The 20,558-nt window shown below is 50.4% G+C and overlaps 1 protein-coding gene across 1 annotated transcript in view; it reads right to left on the bottom strand.

Moving 5' to 3' along the window:
• Positions 1–20,558, bottom strand: part of CNTFR (ciliary neurotrophic factor receptor) — a 170,994-nt gene that overhangs the window by 98,224 nt on the left and 52,212 nt on the right. The window contains exon 3 of the mRNA XM_056849097.1: positions 14,507–14,737. Within this exon, the coding sequence (XP_056705075.1) occupies positions 14,507–14,737 (231 nt within the window). The remainder of the gene's footprint in view (positions 1–14,506; positions 14,738–20,558) is intronic.

Genomic DNA, 20,558 nt, shown 5'->3' with positions numbered 1-20,558 from the left:
TCCCAGCCCAACCCTGGGGTATGGTGGGGCAGGAGGCCAGGAACCACTGCCTGAATGGAGGGGCAGTGAGAGAGGGGGCCTGCTGCCTGTTGGACTATCTACCCCCCACCCCCAGAACTCTTCCTTCCGTAATGCTTTGCTGACCTGCGGTTGCAAGAAACGCCTCCTGCCCTGAGAGCCAGCGTGGTGTAGTGGTTAAGAGCGGTGGTTTGGAGAGGTGGACTCTGATCTGGAGAACCAGGTTTGATTCTCCACTCCTTCACATGAGCGGCGGAGGCTAATCTGGTGAACTGGATTTGTTTCCCCACTCCTACACACAAAGCCAGCTGGGTGACCTTGGGCTAGTCACGGTTCTCTCCGAACTCTCTCAGCCCCACCTACCTCACAGGGTGTCTGTTGTGGGGAGGGAGAGGGAAGGTGATTGTAAGCTGGTTTGATTTTTTCTTAAGTGGTAGAGAAAGTTGGCATATAAAAATCAACTCTTCTTGGCCATCTTCTGGACGTGGATTAGGGGTCACTGGGTGTGTGGGGGGGAGGTAGTTGTGTATTTCCTGCATTGTGCAGGGGTTGGACTACATGATCCTGTTGGTCCCTTCCAACTCTATGATTCTATTCTTCTTCTTCTTCCTCCTCCTCCTGCTTGTGGGGCTCAGCCCAAGTGGCCAGTGAACTCTGGAAAGGCCCAGCCAGTGGGGCAAGTGAAGGAAGGAGCCGGGTGCGAAACCATGGGAAGCCATCTGGGCTTTGCAGCAGCCGGGCCTGGTTTTTGCACAAGCCCGGAAGGGTCCCAGGGGTCTGTAGCCTCTGGCTGGTGGAGACCCAGCTTCGATGTCCAGTTGCTCCCCAGCCTGGCAAGATGGCCCATCCCGGGAACGCTGGCCAACGAGAGCCCCTGTCTTGCCTCAGGGATGAGAAAATGAACCCTGGGAGCGCAGGCTGAATTCTGAGCCAGGCTGCCTTGTTTTGTTGTCAGGCAATGAATGCTAAATCCCCCGAGGGAGCCCAGCGAGAGAAAAGGGGCATGTGTTCGGAGCGTTGCCACTCGGTTCCACTCTCCCAGGCTATTTCTATCTCTTCTTGTCAAAATTTATCAAGTGCATAATTGTTTAAACTGCATTAAAGTGGTGGGAGCCCGAGCGGCTGGGAAGCGTCCCGCCTCTGCCTGCGCTACTCGTGCTGACAGCTCGGAGAAGGGAAGGAGACGCTGCCTCCGAAACCCGCCAGGCCCCGGGCTGCCCGGCGGCTGGAGGAAACGGTTGTGACGAAGCTCCTTGTGCCAGGCTGTCTGTGCAGAGACCCCCTCGCATGCCCAGACGCTTCTACACAGGGCGCTCACTAGGTACTGGCAGTCTTCAAACAGTGGCTGGGCAAACTACTCCATGCTGGCCATAATTTGACAAAGAATAGAGAAAGAAACTGCTGCTATCATGCGGCCCTTGTACAAATCTATGGTGAGACCACACTTGAAATACTGTGTATAGTTCTGGTCACCACACCTAAAAAAGGATATTGCAAAGCTTGAGAAAAGAGCAACCAAAATAATCAGGGTGTTAGACCAACTGCCCTGTGAGGAACTGGTAAAACATTTAGAGCTTTTTAGCTTGGAAAGAAGGTGGTTAAGGGGAGACATGGTAGAGGTCTATAAAATTATGCATGCTGTGGAGAGAGTGGAAAGGGAGAAGCTTTTCTCCCTCTCTCATAATACTAAATCGCGGGGTCATCTGCTGAAGCTGGAGGGTGAGAGATTCAAAACAGATAAAAGGAAGTTTTTCTTCACACAACACATAGCTAAATTGTGGAACTCCCTGCCCCAGGATGTGGTGATGGCTGCCAACTTGGAAGGCTTGAAGACATGGCTACTAGTAAAAATGGATATTAGTCATGATGCATACCTATTCTCTCCAGGATCAGAAAAGCATGCCTATTATCTTAGGTGCTTGTGGAACAAAGGCAGGATGGTGCTGCTGCAGTCGTCTTGTTTGTGGGCTTCCTAGAGGCTCCTGCTGGACTTGCTGGACCTTGGTCTGATCCAGCAGGGCCTTTCTTATGTTCTTATGAACGCTTGTCAGGGATGCTCTAGGTTGATCCTGCATTGAGCAGGGGGTTGGACTAGATAGCATGTGTGGCCCCTTCTAACTCTGTGGTTCTAGGATTCTATGTCCAGAAATGCAGCCAAGGGTTCCACTGGTAGACGGTATGATATCTTTTTTCCTGTAGCCCTGGACCTTCTCATAAGGTTGCCAACTCAGGTTTGGTAAATCCATGGATATTTGATGGGTTTTTTTTTGGGGGGGGGGCTGGGGAGGGCAGGGTTTGGGGAGGGGAGAGACCTCAGCAGGGTATAATGACATAGAGTCCTCCCTCCGGCTACTTTCTCCAGGTGATCTCTGTAGTCTGGAGATCAGTTGCAATGCCACAAGATTTCCAGGCCCCACCTGGAGGTTGGCAACCCTACACATAATGTGTGGAAGCCGTCAGCATCTTGGCAACGAGGCCAGCAGCTAATACAAAGAGTCTGCCTGGGCCTGGCACATGTGATGGGGGGGGGGGCACATTGCAAAGGCTAAGGAGACAGAAACAGAAGGCATTTTCTGGGCCAACCTGGCCCATGAGGTTTTGTTTTCCAAAAGAGGAAAATGCTGTCCAAGACATTTTGCTCCCCACGTGACAACCCCAAGGAGTGTCCCTTTGCGGTCTCACAGGGGAGGCTGAGATCCATCTCAGCATTCACCCAGGCTTCCCACGGAGAATGAGAGCAATTGCTGTGGTGAAGGAGCGAAATTGATATCATGTAATCCTTTCTGGTATGTTCTTATCTCATCTTGCTGGAAGGCACCCTGAGGACTGGAACAGCCAAAAGAGGCGAGGGATGCTCATGGGAATAAAGGAACAGCTGTCGTATGGAGAGCTTTTATTCTGCCACAGTTAATTGCTGAACAGGGCTAGAACTGAACAGACCTCTTCTGCCATTCAAGGGCCACTCTGAGAGGGACCAAACTGCTCATCCTGACCTTGTTAACGTTCAAATGTAGAAAGAAAAACCAAAAAGCAGAGGGATGGGAGAAGAAAGACCGCTACACCAGGGCAGGAGAATGCCACTGAGAGGGACGACTGTGCAGAGTTGACTAGCCTGAAGAACACACTGCTACAAGATGCAAGAATCACACACATGAACAGACATGGAGATGCCTTAGACTGCATCAGGCCCTTGGTCCATCAAAGTCAGTATTGTCTACTCAGACTGGCAGCAGCTCTCCAGGGTCTCAGGCAGAGGCCTTTCACATCACCTACTACCTTGTCCTTTCAACTGGAGATGCTGGGGATTGAACCTGCATGCCAAGCAGATACACCTCCACTGAGCCAAAGCCTCTCCCCAACAAGCACATGAAGCTGCCTTATACTGAATCAGACCACTGGTCCATCAAAGTGAGCACCGTCTATTCAGATTGGCAGCTGCTTTCCCAGGTCTCAGGCAGAAGTCTTTCACATCACCTACCACTTGGTTTTTTTAATTTGGAGACGCCGGGGATTGAACCTGGGACCTTCTGCATGCCAAACAGAGGCTCTACCACTGAGCCACAACCCCTCAAACAGATAACAGAGAGCTGGACAGCTCTGTGATGGTTTTATTTCATATCCAAGGCAACTTTCAATATAAAATGATAGCTTAAAAAACTTGCCAACTGATACCGCACAAAACCATTTAGCGCTGAGAACTCGCTAGTCCTTCAGTTGCCATGGGCTTTGGGCTGCACAGGATTAGTGGGGAGGCTCCCCGGGGTCGGATTCAGCATCAGAAGCTGCCTATAGCATCAGCCCTTGTTTGGAGCCAGGAGGCAGACACGGATTGAGGTGGCAATTCCTGTGTGCCCCCCAACGTTAACAAAAAAAATTCAACACTAGGCTATTCTAATATTATACACTATGTTCACTACAAATTTCTATCAAACATGACAGTAATGTACAGAAACTAAAGTATTCATACAATATTTTATAAGCAAATGCACAGAACCCAACCTTCCAACAGAGGTAAAGGCAAACCCGAGAGTTCAACAGGTAAATCATAAAGTCCGTATCTTTAAATAACCAAGTGATATATCTTCCTCCTTAGGTGCCAAGTGGACCAGGTAAGTATAATAATCCAAGAGTCTCCAGAGACCCACGGCTTGAGGTAGAGCGAGAAGACAGGCCTACCAGATAATAAGTAGGCTCCATTTGCGCTTCTAGCTTCTTCAGTTACTTGATGCAAAAAGTCACAATATATCCCATGTGTTATTTCTTACTCCTCAAGAGTCCATTTCTACTGCATCTCTCCTGGTGTAGGCTTCCTATCACTGATTTTGCTTGCCCCCTACGTTGGCAGAAGCCGTGACGGCTGAAAGGTTGCCAGGAAAATGCCCGGCCTTGGCCCAACAACCGGCCTGCCGCCTCCCCAGTCTTACATGGGAGCGCCAGGCAAACCTTCCGACAAGGGCATCCAAATGGCCACGAACCAGAGGCCGGGGCCAGCCGGACCTGCCACCCACGGGGCCAGCCAGGGCTCCACCTTGGCAGCAGGGCAGCTCTACCCTCAGTGCCAAGGTCACTGCCGCTGGCCGCTTCGTGGGAGGGGGAAGAGCGGGGTTGCGGGAGAGCTGTTTACACAGGCCTCTGGATCCTTGAACTGTTTGGCTGGTTTGTCATGTTAACAAGGATAAACAAGCAGCAGGAGAGAAAGAGCTGGGCAGGCGGCCATTCCCAGGACAGGAAGACAGGCAGCCGGCGGGGGAGGGGAGGGGGCTCGGGCAGGCGGGGATTTAGGAGAGCAGAGACTGGCCACGCCTGCCACGCCAGGCTGGGCAGAAGCACAATGCCCCGGCCGCGCATGGGCGTGAGCGGTTGTGCACGGGTGCACATGACCCTGGACATCTGCGTGCGTGCAAGAACATTTTACAATCATTTAAAGCAGAGTGCCTGTTATGACGAGCTGCCCTCCACAGAAGTGCCTGTAGAAATGTGCCTGCAGAGAAATGCGTAGAAAATGGTACAGGAGACAGAGCTGGACCGCCCCTTGGGATTTTTTTCATTGGTAGGATCGCCCTGACCTGAATAGCCTGATCTGGTCAGAACTTGGAAGCTGTACAGGGTCGGTATTTAGATGGGAAACCACCCCAAAAGTCCAGGGTTGTTAGGCACAGGTAGACAATGGCAAACCAACTTTGAAGATTTCTTGCCCGGAAAACTCTACGGGGTCTCCATAGCTTGGCTGCAACTTCACAGAACCATAGAATCATAGATTTGGAAGGGACTACTACGGTCATCAAGTCCAACCCCCTGTACAATGCAGGAAATTCACAACTACCTCCCCCCCCCACACACCCCTAGTGACCAGAAGATGGCCAAGATGCCCTCCCTCTCATCATCTGCCTAAAGTCACAGAATCAGCATTGCTGACAGATGGCCATCTAACCTCTTCTTAAAAACCTCCAGGGAAGGAGAGCTTACCACCTCCCGAGGAAGCCTGCTCCACTGAGGAACCGCTCTAACTGTTAGAAAATTCTTCCTAATGTCTAGACGGAAACTCTTTTGATTTAATTTCAACCCGTTGGTTCTGGTCTTGGGCAACAGAAAACAACTCGGCACCCTCCTCTATGTGACAGCCCCTCAAGTACTTGAACATGGTTATCATATCCCCTCTCAGTCTTCTCCTCTTCAGGCTAAACATGCCCAGCTCCTTTAACCTTTCTGGCAAGCAAACAAGCAAACAATCAACACCAAAAGGATTGTCTAACAACCTGCTTTTCTAGTTTAGGAAATTTCATGGAAAAGCTACGCACTGGGGTGGGGGGAACTGCCGTTGGAATAATCCGCATAGAGGCGCACACACAGTGAAAGTCTCACTAGGCTGGAATGGTAGATTGATGAAAATGTTTCCAGAAAGAGCTGTGAACAGGACACCAAATGAATGCTATCTCAGGGGAACAGGCTCAGGAGGTGGTGAGCTCTCCTTCCCTGGAGGTTTTTAAGCAGAGGCTAGATGGCCATCTGTCAGCAATGCTGATTCTATGACCTTGGGCAGTTTATGACAGGGAGGGTGTCTTGGCCGTCTTATGGGCTTGGAGTAGGGGTCAGTGGGTGTGTGTGTGGGGGGAGGTAGTTGCTAATTTCCTGCATTGTGCAGGGGGTTGGACTAGATGACCCTGGCGGTCCCTTTCAACTCTATGATTCTATTATTCTGTTCCCCAAACTTTCCTTGGAAATCCATGTTTAGCACATGCAGCTGCACCCAAATGCTCACTGCCAGGGAAGAAAGGATTGCCGTCCTCCAAAAAGTCTCTCTCGCTCTGCAAACTGAACTTTTGTCCTCGCTTGCGGTCTCTTTGATCACACTTATTGGCAGTTATGGTAAACGGCCCATCAGTTGAGGAAGGCTCGAGAGATCAAAGGGAAAAGCTGCCCTTCGCAGCTCTCACTGCAAATGATCAAAGGGACGCGGAATCCGTAAGAGATCTCGATCTCTCCTGTCAAAAGTCTGGCTCAGGCTCTTCACAAAGGTTAGCAGGAGGGGAACTTCCCTCCCCCCCCCACTCCAAGATACAGGGTTTAAGTGGAACATAATAAATAGGGGACCATTAATTTAAAAAAAAAATGAAGAGAGGAAAACAAATCCCCCAAATCATTCCAACAAGGACTGTGAAGTCCAGCAACAAAACACACCAAAACAAGGTCGTCCCCTTCTCTTGCTTCCCAGCTCTTTCCCCTTCATCACAATGACAGGTGACTCCCAGCAGTTGGTGTGTGTGTGTGTGAGAGTGGGTGTGTACTATTCTGGCAGGAGAGATTGGCAGCTTGCTGCACTGAAACCGTCCAGCCTCCTTCACAAGCAGGGAGCGGTGTGGATGGGCACCTCGCTCCACACTTTGGGTCTCCATTTAATTTCCTCTGAAACCCAAGCAGGGAAATCATTTGGGTCTTGAAAGCACAGGACCCCCCCACCCCAACCTGGAGAGCCAGCGTGGGGTAGTGGTTAAGAGAGGCAAACTCTAATCTGGAGACCCGGTTTGATTTCCCACTCTTACACATGAGTGGCGGACTCTAATCTGGAGAACCGGGTTCAGTTCCCCACTCCTTCACATGAAGCCTGCTGGGTGACCTTGGGCTAGTCACAGTTCTCTGCGAATCCTCTCAGCCCCACCTACCTCACAAGGTGTCTGTTTTGGGGAGAGGAAGGGAAGGTGAGTGTAAACTGCTTTGAGACTCCTTAAACATGGAGAAAATTGGGGTATAAAAACCAGCTCTTCTTCTCCACTGCAAAACCCCTTCATCTTCCAGCACTATCCACGTCCATGGTGGTCCATGGGTGAGAACTCCACACAAGCACGTGACTCAAGGGTGTGGCACTGGCTCCGAAGCCAGCACAAAATTGAAGAACAAAATCAAATAAAATCTCAGGATTTTCAGTCAAGGTGGATCACACCATCTCCATAGCAAGCCATCAGGTGACAACTCCTCAAGTGGAAGTCCCGAACAAGACCCCCCCCTCCAGAGACAGGCGAGGGAGGGGCTCCATGTATGAAGATACAAAGCTGCTGAATCAGACCATCCCTCCATTGTCTACTTAGATTGGCAGCGGCTCTCCAGGGTCTCAGCCTGAGGTCTTTCACATCACCCACTACCTGATACTTTCAACTGGAGATGCCGGGGATTGAACCTGGGATCTTCTGCATGCCAAGCAGAGGCTCTACCACCGAGCCATGCTTCCTCCCCAACCTGACCCCAGCAGGCTCCAATGCTGACACCAGATCAAACACACTAAGTCATACAGATGCCCGTGGAGTTGACAGCTCAGAAGGGACCAGACACCCCCCATGACCAAGCTGCTCCCTCCCTGTCCAAGCCATCCAACCCCCACCCCCAGTCTGTTTCATAAGCAGAGAACAGGGGCACTGGAGAATGGCCTGAGTCACTCTGGATGACTCTAGCAAGCAAGCCAGACTGCACAGGCTGCAAGATGCCTTTACAGAGTCCCCAGAGCGCGTGAAAATGCACCAGCCAACCCAACCACCAAGGTGACCCAGAAGAACATTCCACTGGACGCAGCATCCTGTTACTCTCTCAAAGCAGCCATTGGTAACCCCCCCAGAAACACACACAAGCAGCACAATCTGCCGCTTCCAGGAACTCAGAAAGCTCTTCCAGAATATCCCACCAAAGGGTCATTCAGCATAGCTCCCAGCGGAAGGGAAGGCAATGCTGTCTCCACTTGGACCCTGCTTGGCTCTGTTTTTTTGAACCGAGATGATGCTCCGTTGTTTGCTTCTCCTTCCCAAAATGTCAGGGCTGCAATCTGACATGGGCAGCAAAGAAATTAGACTCTGTGAGCCCCCCAGTATCTACCCTCAAGGGCTGGGGTGGCCGGGTCTTATGATAGGGACTGGGAAACCCTGTGTCCCCCCCCCCACACACACTTTCATTGTTTAATTTTTATAACATCTGGCCCGAGGAAGAATTCTGATGAGCTCAAAAGCTTGTACGCTGTTTTGTATGAAGATCGTTTCAGGGGCATAGCAGCAGCCTCTGATAGATCTGGAAATCACCGCATCGGTCTCCCAGGCAGAGGCATGCTGCCCTTGTGACTTGCCTTAATGGTCCTGCTTTCTAAACTCGTCGGGATTCGGGAATCATCAGAAACCGGAGGAAACGATCAAGGCGCATCCCCCAACCCCCCCCCCCCCGAGTCACATGCCCTCTGATAGCCTCAGCAGAATCCCACTGTTCCCTCCCCAACCCCAGCTCTTCCCCCTTTTATAGCTTGCACAATGTTTACAAAGGGGAGGGGGATATTTTGATTGTTTCTGACATTGGCTGCCCCGGATTATCCGATTTTCCAGAGCGAGCCAAAACAGCCTCTCTCCCGGCACTCTGCAGAGCTCTCCTCTCAGAGGGAGTGGAAGGAATGTGGCACAGAAGACAAGCGGAAAGGGATGCGAGGAAATAAGAACCACTCCAGCACTTGATTGCACCTCTAACCTCACCTTCTGGGTGGCAAAAACAATCCCTGGAACAGGAATCCAGCAGCTGGGCATGGGGGCAAATCACAGTTGTTTTGCTTTTCAATTTCTGCTCCCAACCATTAGGGCTAATTGCCTGTTTGGCCTATGGGTGCACAGATTCCAATTATTGCCTGCTGTGCATGCAGCATTTCTGATTTGCAGAACACACAGGGCTCTTTACTGGTGTGCAGAAGGTCCCAGGTTCAATCTCTGGCATCTCCAGTTAAAGGGACTAGGTGAGTAGGTGATGTGAAAAACCCCTGCCTGAGACCCTGGAGCGCTGCTGCAGGTCTGAGTAGACAATACTGACCTTGATGGACCGAGGGTCTGAGTTAGTAGAGGGCAGCTTCATGTGGTCATGTGTCCCATGTAGACCACCGTTGGCAGGAAAGCAGCAACCGCCTTTCCCAACAACTGACCTTCACAGACAAGCTGCCTCACACGTAGGCAGTGAGTGCCCAGAGCAGGGAAGGAGAGGTACCACACACCTTTCGTAAGTGCATGCACAGTTGCCTGGGCCAAGAGCCCCTGAGTCCTCCTAAACCCCCTTCAAAGCTGCCTTAGCCAGTGCTCATGGGCGCACCTTGGAGCAGCCATCCTATACGCTGATGCTGCACAACGTGCAGAAGCCCTCGCTTGTGTCTGTCCTGAATCTACTGCCCATCAACATCATCGAATGCCCCACAATTCTACTGTTATGGCATAGGAAAGAAAAAGCCCCCCCCCCAACTTCTCCTTCCCATGCATACTTTTGTAAACTTCTATCATGTCCCCTCTTAATATTTTTTTCAGACAAAAATGGTCCAAGCTCCTTTGCCTTTCCTTGTCACGTAGTGGTTAAGAGCACTGGATTTTAATCTGGAGAACCGGGTTTGATCCCCCACTCCTCCACATGAGTGGTGGACTGTAATCTGGAGAACCAGGTTGGTTTCCCCACTCCTCCACATGAAGCCTGCTGGGTGACCTTGGGCTAGTCACTGTTCTCTCCGAACTCTCTCGGCCCCACCTACCTCACAAGGTGTCTGTTGTGAGGAGAGGAAGGGAAGGAGATTGTAAGTCACTTTGAGACTCCTTAAAGGTAGAGGAAAGCGGGGTATAAAATCCAACTCCTTCTTCTTCTTCTTCCTCCTCTCCCCACTTCCCAAAACATGCGCTCGAGTACTGGATCATGGCCAAGCAGGACACCAGAGTCCAGAACCCCCCTGCAGCCCACAGGTCCTTGCTGGAGACTGTTTTGGCATTATTTTTAAAAAAAACATGTAATCAGCAGTCAGTAGGGCTGGAGGAGAACTAGCAGAAATCTCCATCCACAGCTGCATCTGGTGTCCAGCTGAGAAGGAGAGGCAGAGAGAATGGGGCGGAGGGGCTCATTTATTAGCAACTAATTGCTGCTCGCCTGATAATTGGGAGTGGGGGCAGCCTGCAAGACTGCTCGCAGATTCGCGGCTGGCAGCGCTGCTCTGCCCCCCCCCCCCCAGCAACGCTTTCCCCTTCTGGCTCAGTCGTGTTTGTTTTGCTGTTGATTTGCTTGGCGTTTTCCATGTCACTTTCTGTCAAACCACATGCCTTTCCCCTTCCCTTCGCCAGCTCTTCCGTGACAGATTGCGCGGAGGGGGCAGTTGGAAGCAGGGAGCTCCCAGCAAGGAGACCGCCTCTCTCCGGCTGTGGGAGGTGGCCCTGGGCCAGCTTCCCCAATTCTGGAATTGATCCTGGCACCCACCTGCTCTGCAGACAATTATACACACGTGGCACAGGATGGCTGTATCCGGCCTCTGCTCAGAGGAGCTCGTGGTAGAGTGGAGCTTATCCCCAGGGGGAAGAAGTCAAAACACCTGGGGGTGGGGGACTTGTCCAAGGCCAGGCAAAGAGCCCTGAGCAAAGATGGCAACCTAAGAGTGCAGTTTTGAACACCACCCCTCTAGTAAGCACATTGGGACACTCTCCGGCTGTCCTTGAAAACTCCATGGTACTTTAAAAGGTCATGGTAGTCCCCTGTGCAAGCACCAGGTCATTCCTGACCCAAGGGGTGACATCACATCCTGACGTTTACTAGGCAGACTATGTTTTATGGGGTGGTTTGCTGGTGCCTTCCCCAGTCATCTTCCCTTTACCCCCAGCAAGCTGGGTCCTCATTTTACCGTCCTCAGAAGGATGGAAGGCTGAGTCAACCTTGAGCCGGCTACCTGAAACCGACTTCCGTCTCAGGTTGTGAGCAGAGCTTTTGACTGCAGTACTGCAGCTTACCACTCTGCACTATGGTACTTACCATGGAGCTTTTGGGGATGGGCAGAGCATCACCCGACGTGCTTATGTCACATCTGGGTTTTCGAGTCAATGTGACATCTCATGCCATGCAACATTTTCTCCGCCCATCACCCCACCCTAAAGCTCCGGAGTGGATATCATGGAAGATCCTTGAGGGGGAAGGAGGGATCCTTCCCCCTCAAGGATCTTTCATGATATCTACTCAGGAGTTTCGTAACATCACGTCACATCTCACCAAAGATGCCAATGCACCAAGCAAAAACACGGCCGAACTGTGCTGAAGTGCAAGGCTCGTTAGAGCATTGCCCCTTTCAGGTAGCTTGTCCTGAAAGAGGACACCAATCCCACGGCTCACCAACATGGTCTGCTGGGATCTGGAGCTGAATGGAGCCACTTCTCTGCTCCCTGGGAGCTCTCCTTGGTGCTGCACAGTTTGTGCACCCCTGCTGCCCTTTGGCGCTTGAACTCTTGTTCACAGAATGTTAATCCAGTTGATGATGCTTATAGATTGCATTTGTGCTGTGCCTCCCCATTACCTGTAGGGAAAGCTGAGCCCAATTTGTCCCTCCTGCCCCCAAAGGTCCCAATATGTTATGGGTAGGTTGGGAAATACTATCAGCAGCTTCCTTTAGCTATCTCTCCATCTCATTTCTAACCCTCCCTGCCTCCACAGTGATGGTACATGGCTCTCCCCTCCTTCATTTTCTCCTTACAGCAATCCTAGGAGGCAGGTCAGTCTAGGAGTGACTGGACCCAGGGTGCTCAGCATGGCGTAGCGGTTAAGAGCAGTGGACTCTAATCTGGAGAACCGGGTTTGATTCCTACTCTTCCACATGAGTGGCAGACTCTAATCTGGTGAACCAGGTTTGTTTCCCCACTCCTCCCCATGAAGCGAGCTGGGTGACCTTGGGCCAGTCACAGTTCTCTCCAAACTCTCTCAGCCCCACCTGCCTCACAAGGTGTCTGCAGAGGGTCATTGTAGGGATAAAATGTGTGTGTGAGTGTGTCCTATAAGCCCTCTGGCACTCTTTGGGCAAAGAGAAGAACATAAATGTGAGAAAAGAATGCACAGTTTTGAAGCAAGCGGCTCTTCCGGTGCGGCCCCTGGAGGTCAACCTTCCCTGTGAACTTGCAAAGCATATCCTACTCTTTATGGCCTCACAACTAGCAGCCAGGTCATGGCCAGGCTCATTTTACTGGAGGGAAACTGAGGCAGAGAGTAACATACTTGGGACCCCCCCCCCCATCTGAGTCAGATGTGTCTCCTCTGGTGCCGAGTCCAGCATTCTCGCCCTCCATCTATGGAGCTTCTGGAGAAACGTGGAGTGGCAGTGCTACGGGGCATACATCATAGAGGCACCGCTATTAATCATCTGCTAGGGGAGGGAGAGCGTTAAATTAAAATCCTGCCAATTAAATTAATTACCCTAAAAGCACCTCACCTGATTAGTTCCATGCATACCTAATGGCATTAACACCCCAAGAGGCTGCTGGCGTCCTTAACATCCCACTGCGCTCGTTCGGGGGCCTTTCAAGGTGTTTGCTGGCCCTGGGTAGCCTGGGGGTGGGGGGAGCGCAGCACAAATCCTGATATGAATCATCAGGATCCCAACATAAACACTGTCATTTCCCTCCCCGGCTCTTGCGAAGTTTTCCCAAGAGAGAGGGGCTTAGTGGAAAGCGAGGCTGGTGAAGAAGAGTCAGAAAGCAGCGGGGTTGAGTAGGCAAGGCCAGAACGAGAGGAAACCCTCAAAAACCCTCCTGGCTCTATGGGGGCGCAGCTGCAGGACTCCACTTGGATCCTGCTAAGAAGAAGTAGAAATAGTAGAAGAAGAAGAATTGTTTTTTATACTCTGATTTTCTCTACCTTCAAGGCGTCTCAAACTAGCTTATAATTATCTTCCTTCCTCTCTCCTCAACAGACCACTTGTGAGGTAGGTGGGGCTGAGAGAGTTTGGAGAGAACTGTGACTAGCCCAAGGTCATCCAGCAGGCTTCATGTGGAGGAGTGGGGAATCAAACCCGGTTCTCCAGATTAGAGTCCACTGCTCTTAACCACTACACCACGCTGGCTCACGAGCATCTCATGCACTCTTGGCTGGAGATGTGCAATGGAATCCGCACCGAGTCTGAAAGCAAAGCACCTCAGTTCAGCCCCTTGGCTCGCTACTTCTGTCCCACACTGCTAGTCCCCACATTTAAGGCTCTCTCTGTCCGCATATAGGAGAAAGGAATGGAAGACTAAAGGACACAGAGGGAGCTGATATGCAGGAAAACCTTTCTCCCAGCAAAGGGCAACATTATGCACGCATAAAAAATCACTGCAACAGAACCAGACAACAGCCTTTCCCCATTTCCTTATCCCACAGAAAAAGCCATAGCCGGCTGCGCTTCCTCTCTTGCCATTAGCTTTTTCAAATATGCAGGCAGGATGCAGGATGCGGTCTCAGTCCACCAAACTCTAGAGGCTGGGGGCTGGGGACCTGCTCCCCTCCTGCCACGCTCCGGCCCTCCCACTGGCCCACCCTCTTCACAGCGCCAGGCAGCAAAGATGGCGCCCTCAAAACAGAACAAGATGTCAACAAGCGTCAATGCTTTGGAAGTCCAAAAGTATGAAATACTTATTTCTGGTGAAAATAATACATCCTATATGGCAAAAGCCCCCCTTCCCCTAGTATCATAGAATTGGAAGGGACCACCAGCGTCATCTAGTCCAACCCCCTGCACAATGCAGGAAATTCCAAACTACCTCCCCCCCACAGACCAGAAGATGGCCAAGGTGCCCTCCCTCTCATCATCTGCTTAATGTCATAGAATCAGCATTGCTGACAGATGGCCATCTAGCCTCTTCTTAAAAACCTCCAGGGAAGGAGAGCTTACCACCTCCCCAGGAAGCCTGCTAGTCTTAGACCATGACGACACCTTCTTCCCCTTTTGTGTCTTATATGCATTACTTCCAGGGAGACCCACTGAAGAGACAGAGCCCTCATCCTGCCCCGGCCAAAACAAAGCCTGCTATTATGCAACGGTCCCTGTTCATTTTCTACTCTCTTCTCCCTTTTCCCCAGTTCCAAAATGTAGACTGTAATATTTTGGTGGGACAGGAACTTTGGTTTTGCTTATGTTATTCTGAAAGAGGGTGCAACAAAACACTTAACCCACACAGACAAAGGTAACCCAGGGTGGGCAGGGGGCAGAATGCGTACTCACTTCCAACTTTGAGGTTGACCCGATACTTGAGGTGCCACGAAGATCCCTCGTAGCAGGAGTACAGGCCGCTGTGGGAGAGGTCCACGTGCCGCAGGACGAGCCACGACCCATTGAGGTGGGAGGCATCGAGGTCCGTATTGTTGGCCGTCCAGGTGACAACAGCGTCCCGGTCCACCGACCCACACTGTAATGTCACGTCTTTGCCCAACTGTGCATACTGAGTGTGGGAATCTGGGATTCAAAGAGAAGAGATTTGTTGATACTGTGCGGGGGACCGATAGCCAGGAGCGCACAAGAGCGTCAGCCTGTTGTGGCCTGCCCAAAGTAGCCAGTTATTTATTTAAAATATTGTCACTTTTTCACTTCAAAAATACAATCAGAACAGCACAAAGTAATAGTAAAATATGGGCCACCCAACAATGAAGGAGCTGGGTATGTTTAGCCTGGAGAGGAGAAGACTGAGAGGGGATACGAGAACCATCTTCAAGTACTTGAAGGGCTGTCATATGGAGGAGGGTGCCGAGTTGTTTTCTGTTGCCCCAGAAGGTCGGACCAGAACCAACAGGTTGAAATTAAATCAAAAGACTTTCTGTCTAGACATCAGGAAGAATTTTCTAACAGTCAGAGAGGTTCCTCAGTGGAACAGGCTTCCTCGGGAGGTGGTGAGCTCTCCTTCCCTGGAGGTTTTTAAGCAGAGGCTAGATGGCCATCAATTCTATGACCTTAGGCAAATGATGAGAGGGAGAGCACCTTGGCCATCTTCTGGGCATGTAGTAGGGGTCACTGGGGGGTGTTAGGGGGGAGGTAGTTTTGAATTCCCTGCATTGTTCAGGGGGTTGGACTAGATGACCCTGGTGGTACCTTCCAACTCTATGATTCTATGAAAAAATGAGCCACATTTTTAAAAGTACGTGCAAAAAAGAGAGAAATGAGAGGTAAACAAGACCCATATCTGGATCCATCCCCAAACAGAGACACCCTCCGCAGCTTCTGACAAATGCTGACCTCGCACCCTGCTTCCAATTGGGAAGGCATCCATTCTTAACCACCAGCACCACCCTTGGGCTAGACTGTGTGTTCAGCATTTGTGCACACAGTCAACAATCATTCCTCCTCCCTCCCCGACAGAAAGTAAATTGTAATCCGGAAGAAGGTGGCTTCAGGATAGCCGTCTGACCAGCAGATTTGCAAGATCAGTACGGGAATGCAAGCTTGGTAGTTTGGCATGTCCGGCAACCTGAAGAGGAACTTTGCTAAAAAGCGCAGTCTCCCTCAATGCCCCCTAACCTGGCTGACTCCCCATTCTCAACTATGCATCTGAGAAGCATGAAAAACATAGTTCTGGAATAAAATTTTCTTTAGATGGTACATAAAGCCTAAAGATATTGCAAAGGCCAGTAAAGGTTTTGATGGGAAGTGTTGGAAATGCCAAAGCAGAGATGCAACATTCTATCATATGTGGTGGACTTGTAAGAAAGCAAGAAAAATCTGGAAAATGGTATATGATGAAATGCAAAGAATACTGAAAATTAAGTTTATGTTAGATCCAAAAAGTATGTTGTTAAATATTATGCCAGATGATATGCCAATATATAATGAACTATTTAGGTATATGGTGACAGTGGCAAGAGTGGAGTATGCAAGAAAGTGGAAAGCCGAAGACAACCTAGATTTAACTGAATGGACAAATAAAGTAGCAGAATATGAAACAATGGTTAAGTTAATGTCTTTAGTGCATAATAGATAAACCTCTGAAAAAATTGAAAGCATTTCTTGATTATATAGCTGTTAATCAATAAAAATAATAGAATGTAAGAATTTAAGTGAGAAATGCATTGTTAGACATGCAAGTATAATAACTCAAAGAAGGTATAATCAAATTGAAATTATTAAGTAAGTTCCAGAACAAAGTAAGAATTTTATGTGTATGTTTATACGTTTTGTTTTATCCATCTGAAAAATTAAAAACAAAAACATACAGTTAATGCAAAATGCAGAAGGTGAGCAAAGATGCCCTGGGTTAAAATCTCAGGGCCAGGGGCTCACAAGGTGGGTTTGGAGTGCTGATCTGGGTGTGTGGTTGCATGGAGATTCAGCATGCAGCAATGTGGTCTTTGTACATAACAGGGTGTGAGGGGGCAAGGGGTCAGTTTAGCTGCCGAGGAAAGAAATGCAGGCGGGGGGAAGAGGAAGTGTCACCATTAGAGGGAAGTTCTAGGCCGTAGGGGCAGTTCAGGGATGGAACAAGCCACCCAGGGAAGTTGAGGTTCCTTCCTCCTGGAAGGGCTTCCAGCTGAGGTTGGACTGGCTTTGGACCAGGGTTGGGGGGCGGGGTAGGATGTCCTGCTCAGGGCAGGAGTCGAGCTAGACAGGCGTCCATCTCTCTTGCAACCCAGTAGTCCTAAGAAAGGCACAAATGGAAGGCACGCCTGGTCAGAGGAACCCTCCTCCATGCGCTCCCACTGGCGAGGCGTGACCTCTCCTTTGACAAAAGCTCTGTCAACTCTGCCCGAATTTCTTCAGCGTGTTTATCTACACAACTAATAAATCTGCATCCTTTGCTGCAGCGGCTGCCAACTTGTGTTTCCCTCCAGCTGTGGAACCTCAGCGCCTTTCGCTGATCCCCGCCAGAGGAGAGATCAAGGGGAGGGGGAGTCTGAGCGCTTGTACTAACACTGTCACCTCCCCCCCCCTTGAAAACTTGACCCAAGATCGAACCTGACCTGTCAGTTCGCCCTTCTGTCTGAGGGCCAAGTTGGACATTAGTTTGGCAAAAACACATGCAGGTAAGAGCAGATGTGGGGCTGGGGGGACATTTACAAGGAGGTTCGTGAAGAGGGGGAAGGGGTATTTAACCCATCTTGCACCTGCCCTGAAAATTTCCCCTCCCCATAATTTATTCCCTCGCCCCAAGCTGGCCTCACATGGCGGGCTGGGGGTAAAGATACGCACACACACCATTCTCTCTGGCTAGTGCGTCAGCAAAGCATGAACTCAAGAGTTTTGATGTGAAATGCTCAGTGTTTGGCATGTGGTCTCCCCACTTGGGATGAACATGATCCAACAGCAAAAGCAGCAACAGCATTGGAGAACATTAGCCCCGAAAGAGGAATCAAACGAAAAGACCCAGGACTCATCAGTCAAAGAGAAGAGTGATTGATTCCCCTGGGAATTCCCACTCCAGGCATCCCAACGCCCCAGGCTAGCCTAGTAGGGAGAACCAGCCACGCCCTTCTGGTCCCCTGGCTGGGCTCCATTCTGCATTTAGTGCTTGGCATTCCATCTCTGGCATCTCCGCTTCAAGGATCTTGCAGAAAGGCCTGGAAAGCCGGTGCCAGTACCAGGAGACAAGCCTGAACTGGGAGCCTGACCCTGGTTATTTCAAGATTAGACTACTGCAACGTACTTGACATAGGGCTTGCCTTGAGGACTTTTCAGAAACTTCCATTGGTACAGAAGGCTGCAGCCAGGTTGTTGACTGAAGTGGGTCATGGGGACCAGATCACTCCAGTCTTGGCCCACCTACACTGGCTCCCAGTTTAAAGGTGCTGGTCTTGACTGTCAAATAGGGTTGCCAACCTCCAGGTGGGGGCTGGAGATCTCCCGCTATTACAACTGATCTCCAGTCAGAGATCAGTTCATCTGGAGAAAATGGCCGCTTTGGCAATTGGACTCTATGGCATTGAAGTCCCCGCCCTGCCCCAAACCTCGCCCTCCTCAGACTCCACCCCAAACTCTCCAGGTATTTCCCAACCTGGAGCTGGCAACCCTACCTTCAAAGCTCTATATGGTTTGGGACCAACATACTTGAAGGTCTGCCTAATCCCTTATGCACCTGCCTGACCATTATGGCCATCTTTGGAGGCCCTGCTTTGGGTGCCCCCACCTTCTGAGATTAGGGAGGTGGCAACCTGGGAGAGATCCTTCTCAGGGGTGGCACCGAACTCTCAATCTCTCTCCCCATGGAGATGTGTCTGCCCCCTCCTGTTGCCATCTTCTGCCAACAGTTGAAGACTTATTTTGTTTTGTTCGGCATTCTCTCAATTATTCCTCCTTCTTAACGCATGTTTTATGTTTTGTACATGTTGTAACTGTTTTGTATGGATTTTAACACTGTGTTTTAATTGTTTGAATGATGTGTGTTTGGGAGGGGGGTTGTAATGGTTTTAAAATGTGAGTTTATCATTAACGTTTTACATTGTTGGCTGCCTTGGTAGCCCTTGTTAAAGGCAGAAAGGTGGGAGAGAAATTTTGGAAAGAAAAATTTGCAAATAAGACACAAAGGCCTTGCTCTGACTGGGCACGGGTTTGTTCCTCTCTGCCCATCTCTGGTGCTGAATGAGCACACCTCCCCTCTGCCCCCAGCTGCTTTTCTGAGCCTGGAACATCCCTTGGCATTTTAAGTTTCAAAGGCCGAACAGAAGGAAGCCAGAGGCCAGGGGGGCTCACCTGTAACTTGCCACTTGCCTCATTCGATCCTGACACTGCCTCTGTCTCTCCTGTATGAATGATGGAGGATGTATTTACTAAGAGTCACAGGTGTGTGAAGAGACTGACAGGCAGATGAAAGGCTGCAAACCCTGTGCAGGCAAAACAAAAAAGAATTCCAGGACACAACTGGAAAATGGTGGCGGCACCTCTGTATGTGGGGGGAGGACACTGAACACACCAAGGGACAAACAGCAGGCTGTGGAAGGAGAAGATTTGCCAGAAGAAGAAGAAAAACTTGACCCACAATCGAAGAAGAAGAGTTGGTTTTTATATGCCGACTTTCTCTACCACTTCAGGAAGAATCAAACTGGCTTACAATCTCCTCTCCTTCCCCTTCCCACCACAGACACCTTGTGAGGTAGGCGGGGATGAGAGAGCTCTAACAGGGCTGTGACTTGCCCAAGGTCACCCAGCTGGCTTCATGCAGAAGAGTGGGGAAACAAATCCAGTTCACCAGATTAGCCTCCGCTGCTCATGTGGAGGAGTGGGGAATCAAACCCAGTTCTCCAGATCAGAGTCCACTGCTCCAAACCACTGTTCTTAACCACTACACCACACTGGAGTACCCAGAAGCACTACCCCTGCAGGGGCTCATGTGCCAAGGAGGCAGTCCTTGCAAGGGAGGTGGTGGCAACTGCGCTGGGAGTGGGCAGAGCCCAATGAAGAAGCAGAACAAGAAAGACAAGGACACCCATCACTGTAACAGTGTTTGCTAGATTTTCTTCTTGCCCTCCTTTTACAGGAAGCTCAGGAGAGCTTCTGTGGTCCCCTTCCTTTTTTATCCTCAAAAACACCCCGCGAGCAGGGCTGCCTGCTCTGGCTTAGGAAAATCCTGTGGATCTGGGGTGGTTCCTAGGAAGGACCTTCAGTTTCTCCTAGGGCTCAAACTCATTTGTTACTGACATAAATGCCACTTGCTGGGGGCCGAGCCATGCCTTGCCAGCCCAGAGGGGGAAGGGGTGGCTGGCTCAGCTGACTCGTGGGCCAAGGTCTGAGGCATACCATAGTATCCACCTTCTGAAGCTGCCATTTTCTCCAGGAGAACTTATCTCTGCACTCTGGAGATCAGTTGTAGTTCCCACCTGGAGAGGCCTGAAGTTCTGGCCCTTTCCTCTCTTGGCTAGGCCAAGAGAGAGCACCTGGCCCCAGATCACTCAGTGTATTTTTTTGAGATTTGGCTCTCTCGAGTCTTAGTCCAACCTCTAACCACTGTAACACACTCCTGTAACCTCATCTGCTCCCCCTTTATCACATCTGGTGCCTCCCACACTGCAAAGAGCAAATGAGATGACTGCTAAACGTGACCTGTAACGAACTCACAGCACCAAAAACCGGTTAACTGGGGTTTCCGGGTTTAACACAATTTGCTTCCTCTGTCGTATGTTATGATGTTTTTAATCTGAACTATCTTTATCATATTTCGGGCACGGTTTGACGAAAAACGGACTATGCATTTTATAAACCATACATCAGAAAATATTGCATTAGCGTCAGAGGCATCGGGCCAGAATCCCAGGGACGATTCCAACATCAGATCTTCTTCCCAGACAGAGAATGGATT

Source organism: Euleptes europaea, chromosome 4 (genome assembly GCF_029931775.1).
Source record: "Euleptes europaea isolate rEulEur1 chromosome 4, rEulEur1.hap1, whole genome shotgun sequence".
Classification (NCBI taxonomy): domain Eukaryota; kingdom Metazoa; phylum Chordata; class Lepidosauria; order Squamata; family Sphaerodactylidae; genus Euleptes; species Euleptes europaea.
This window is presented reverse-complemented; position numbering and strand designations above follow the sequence as displayed.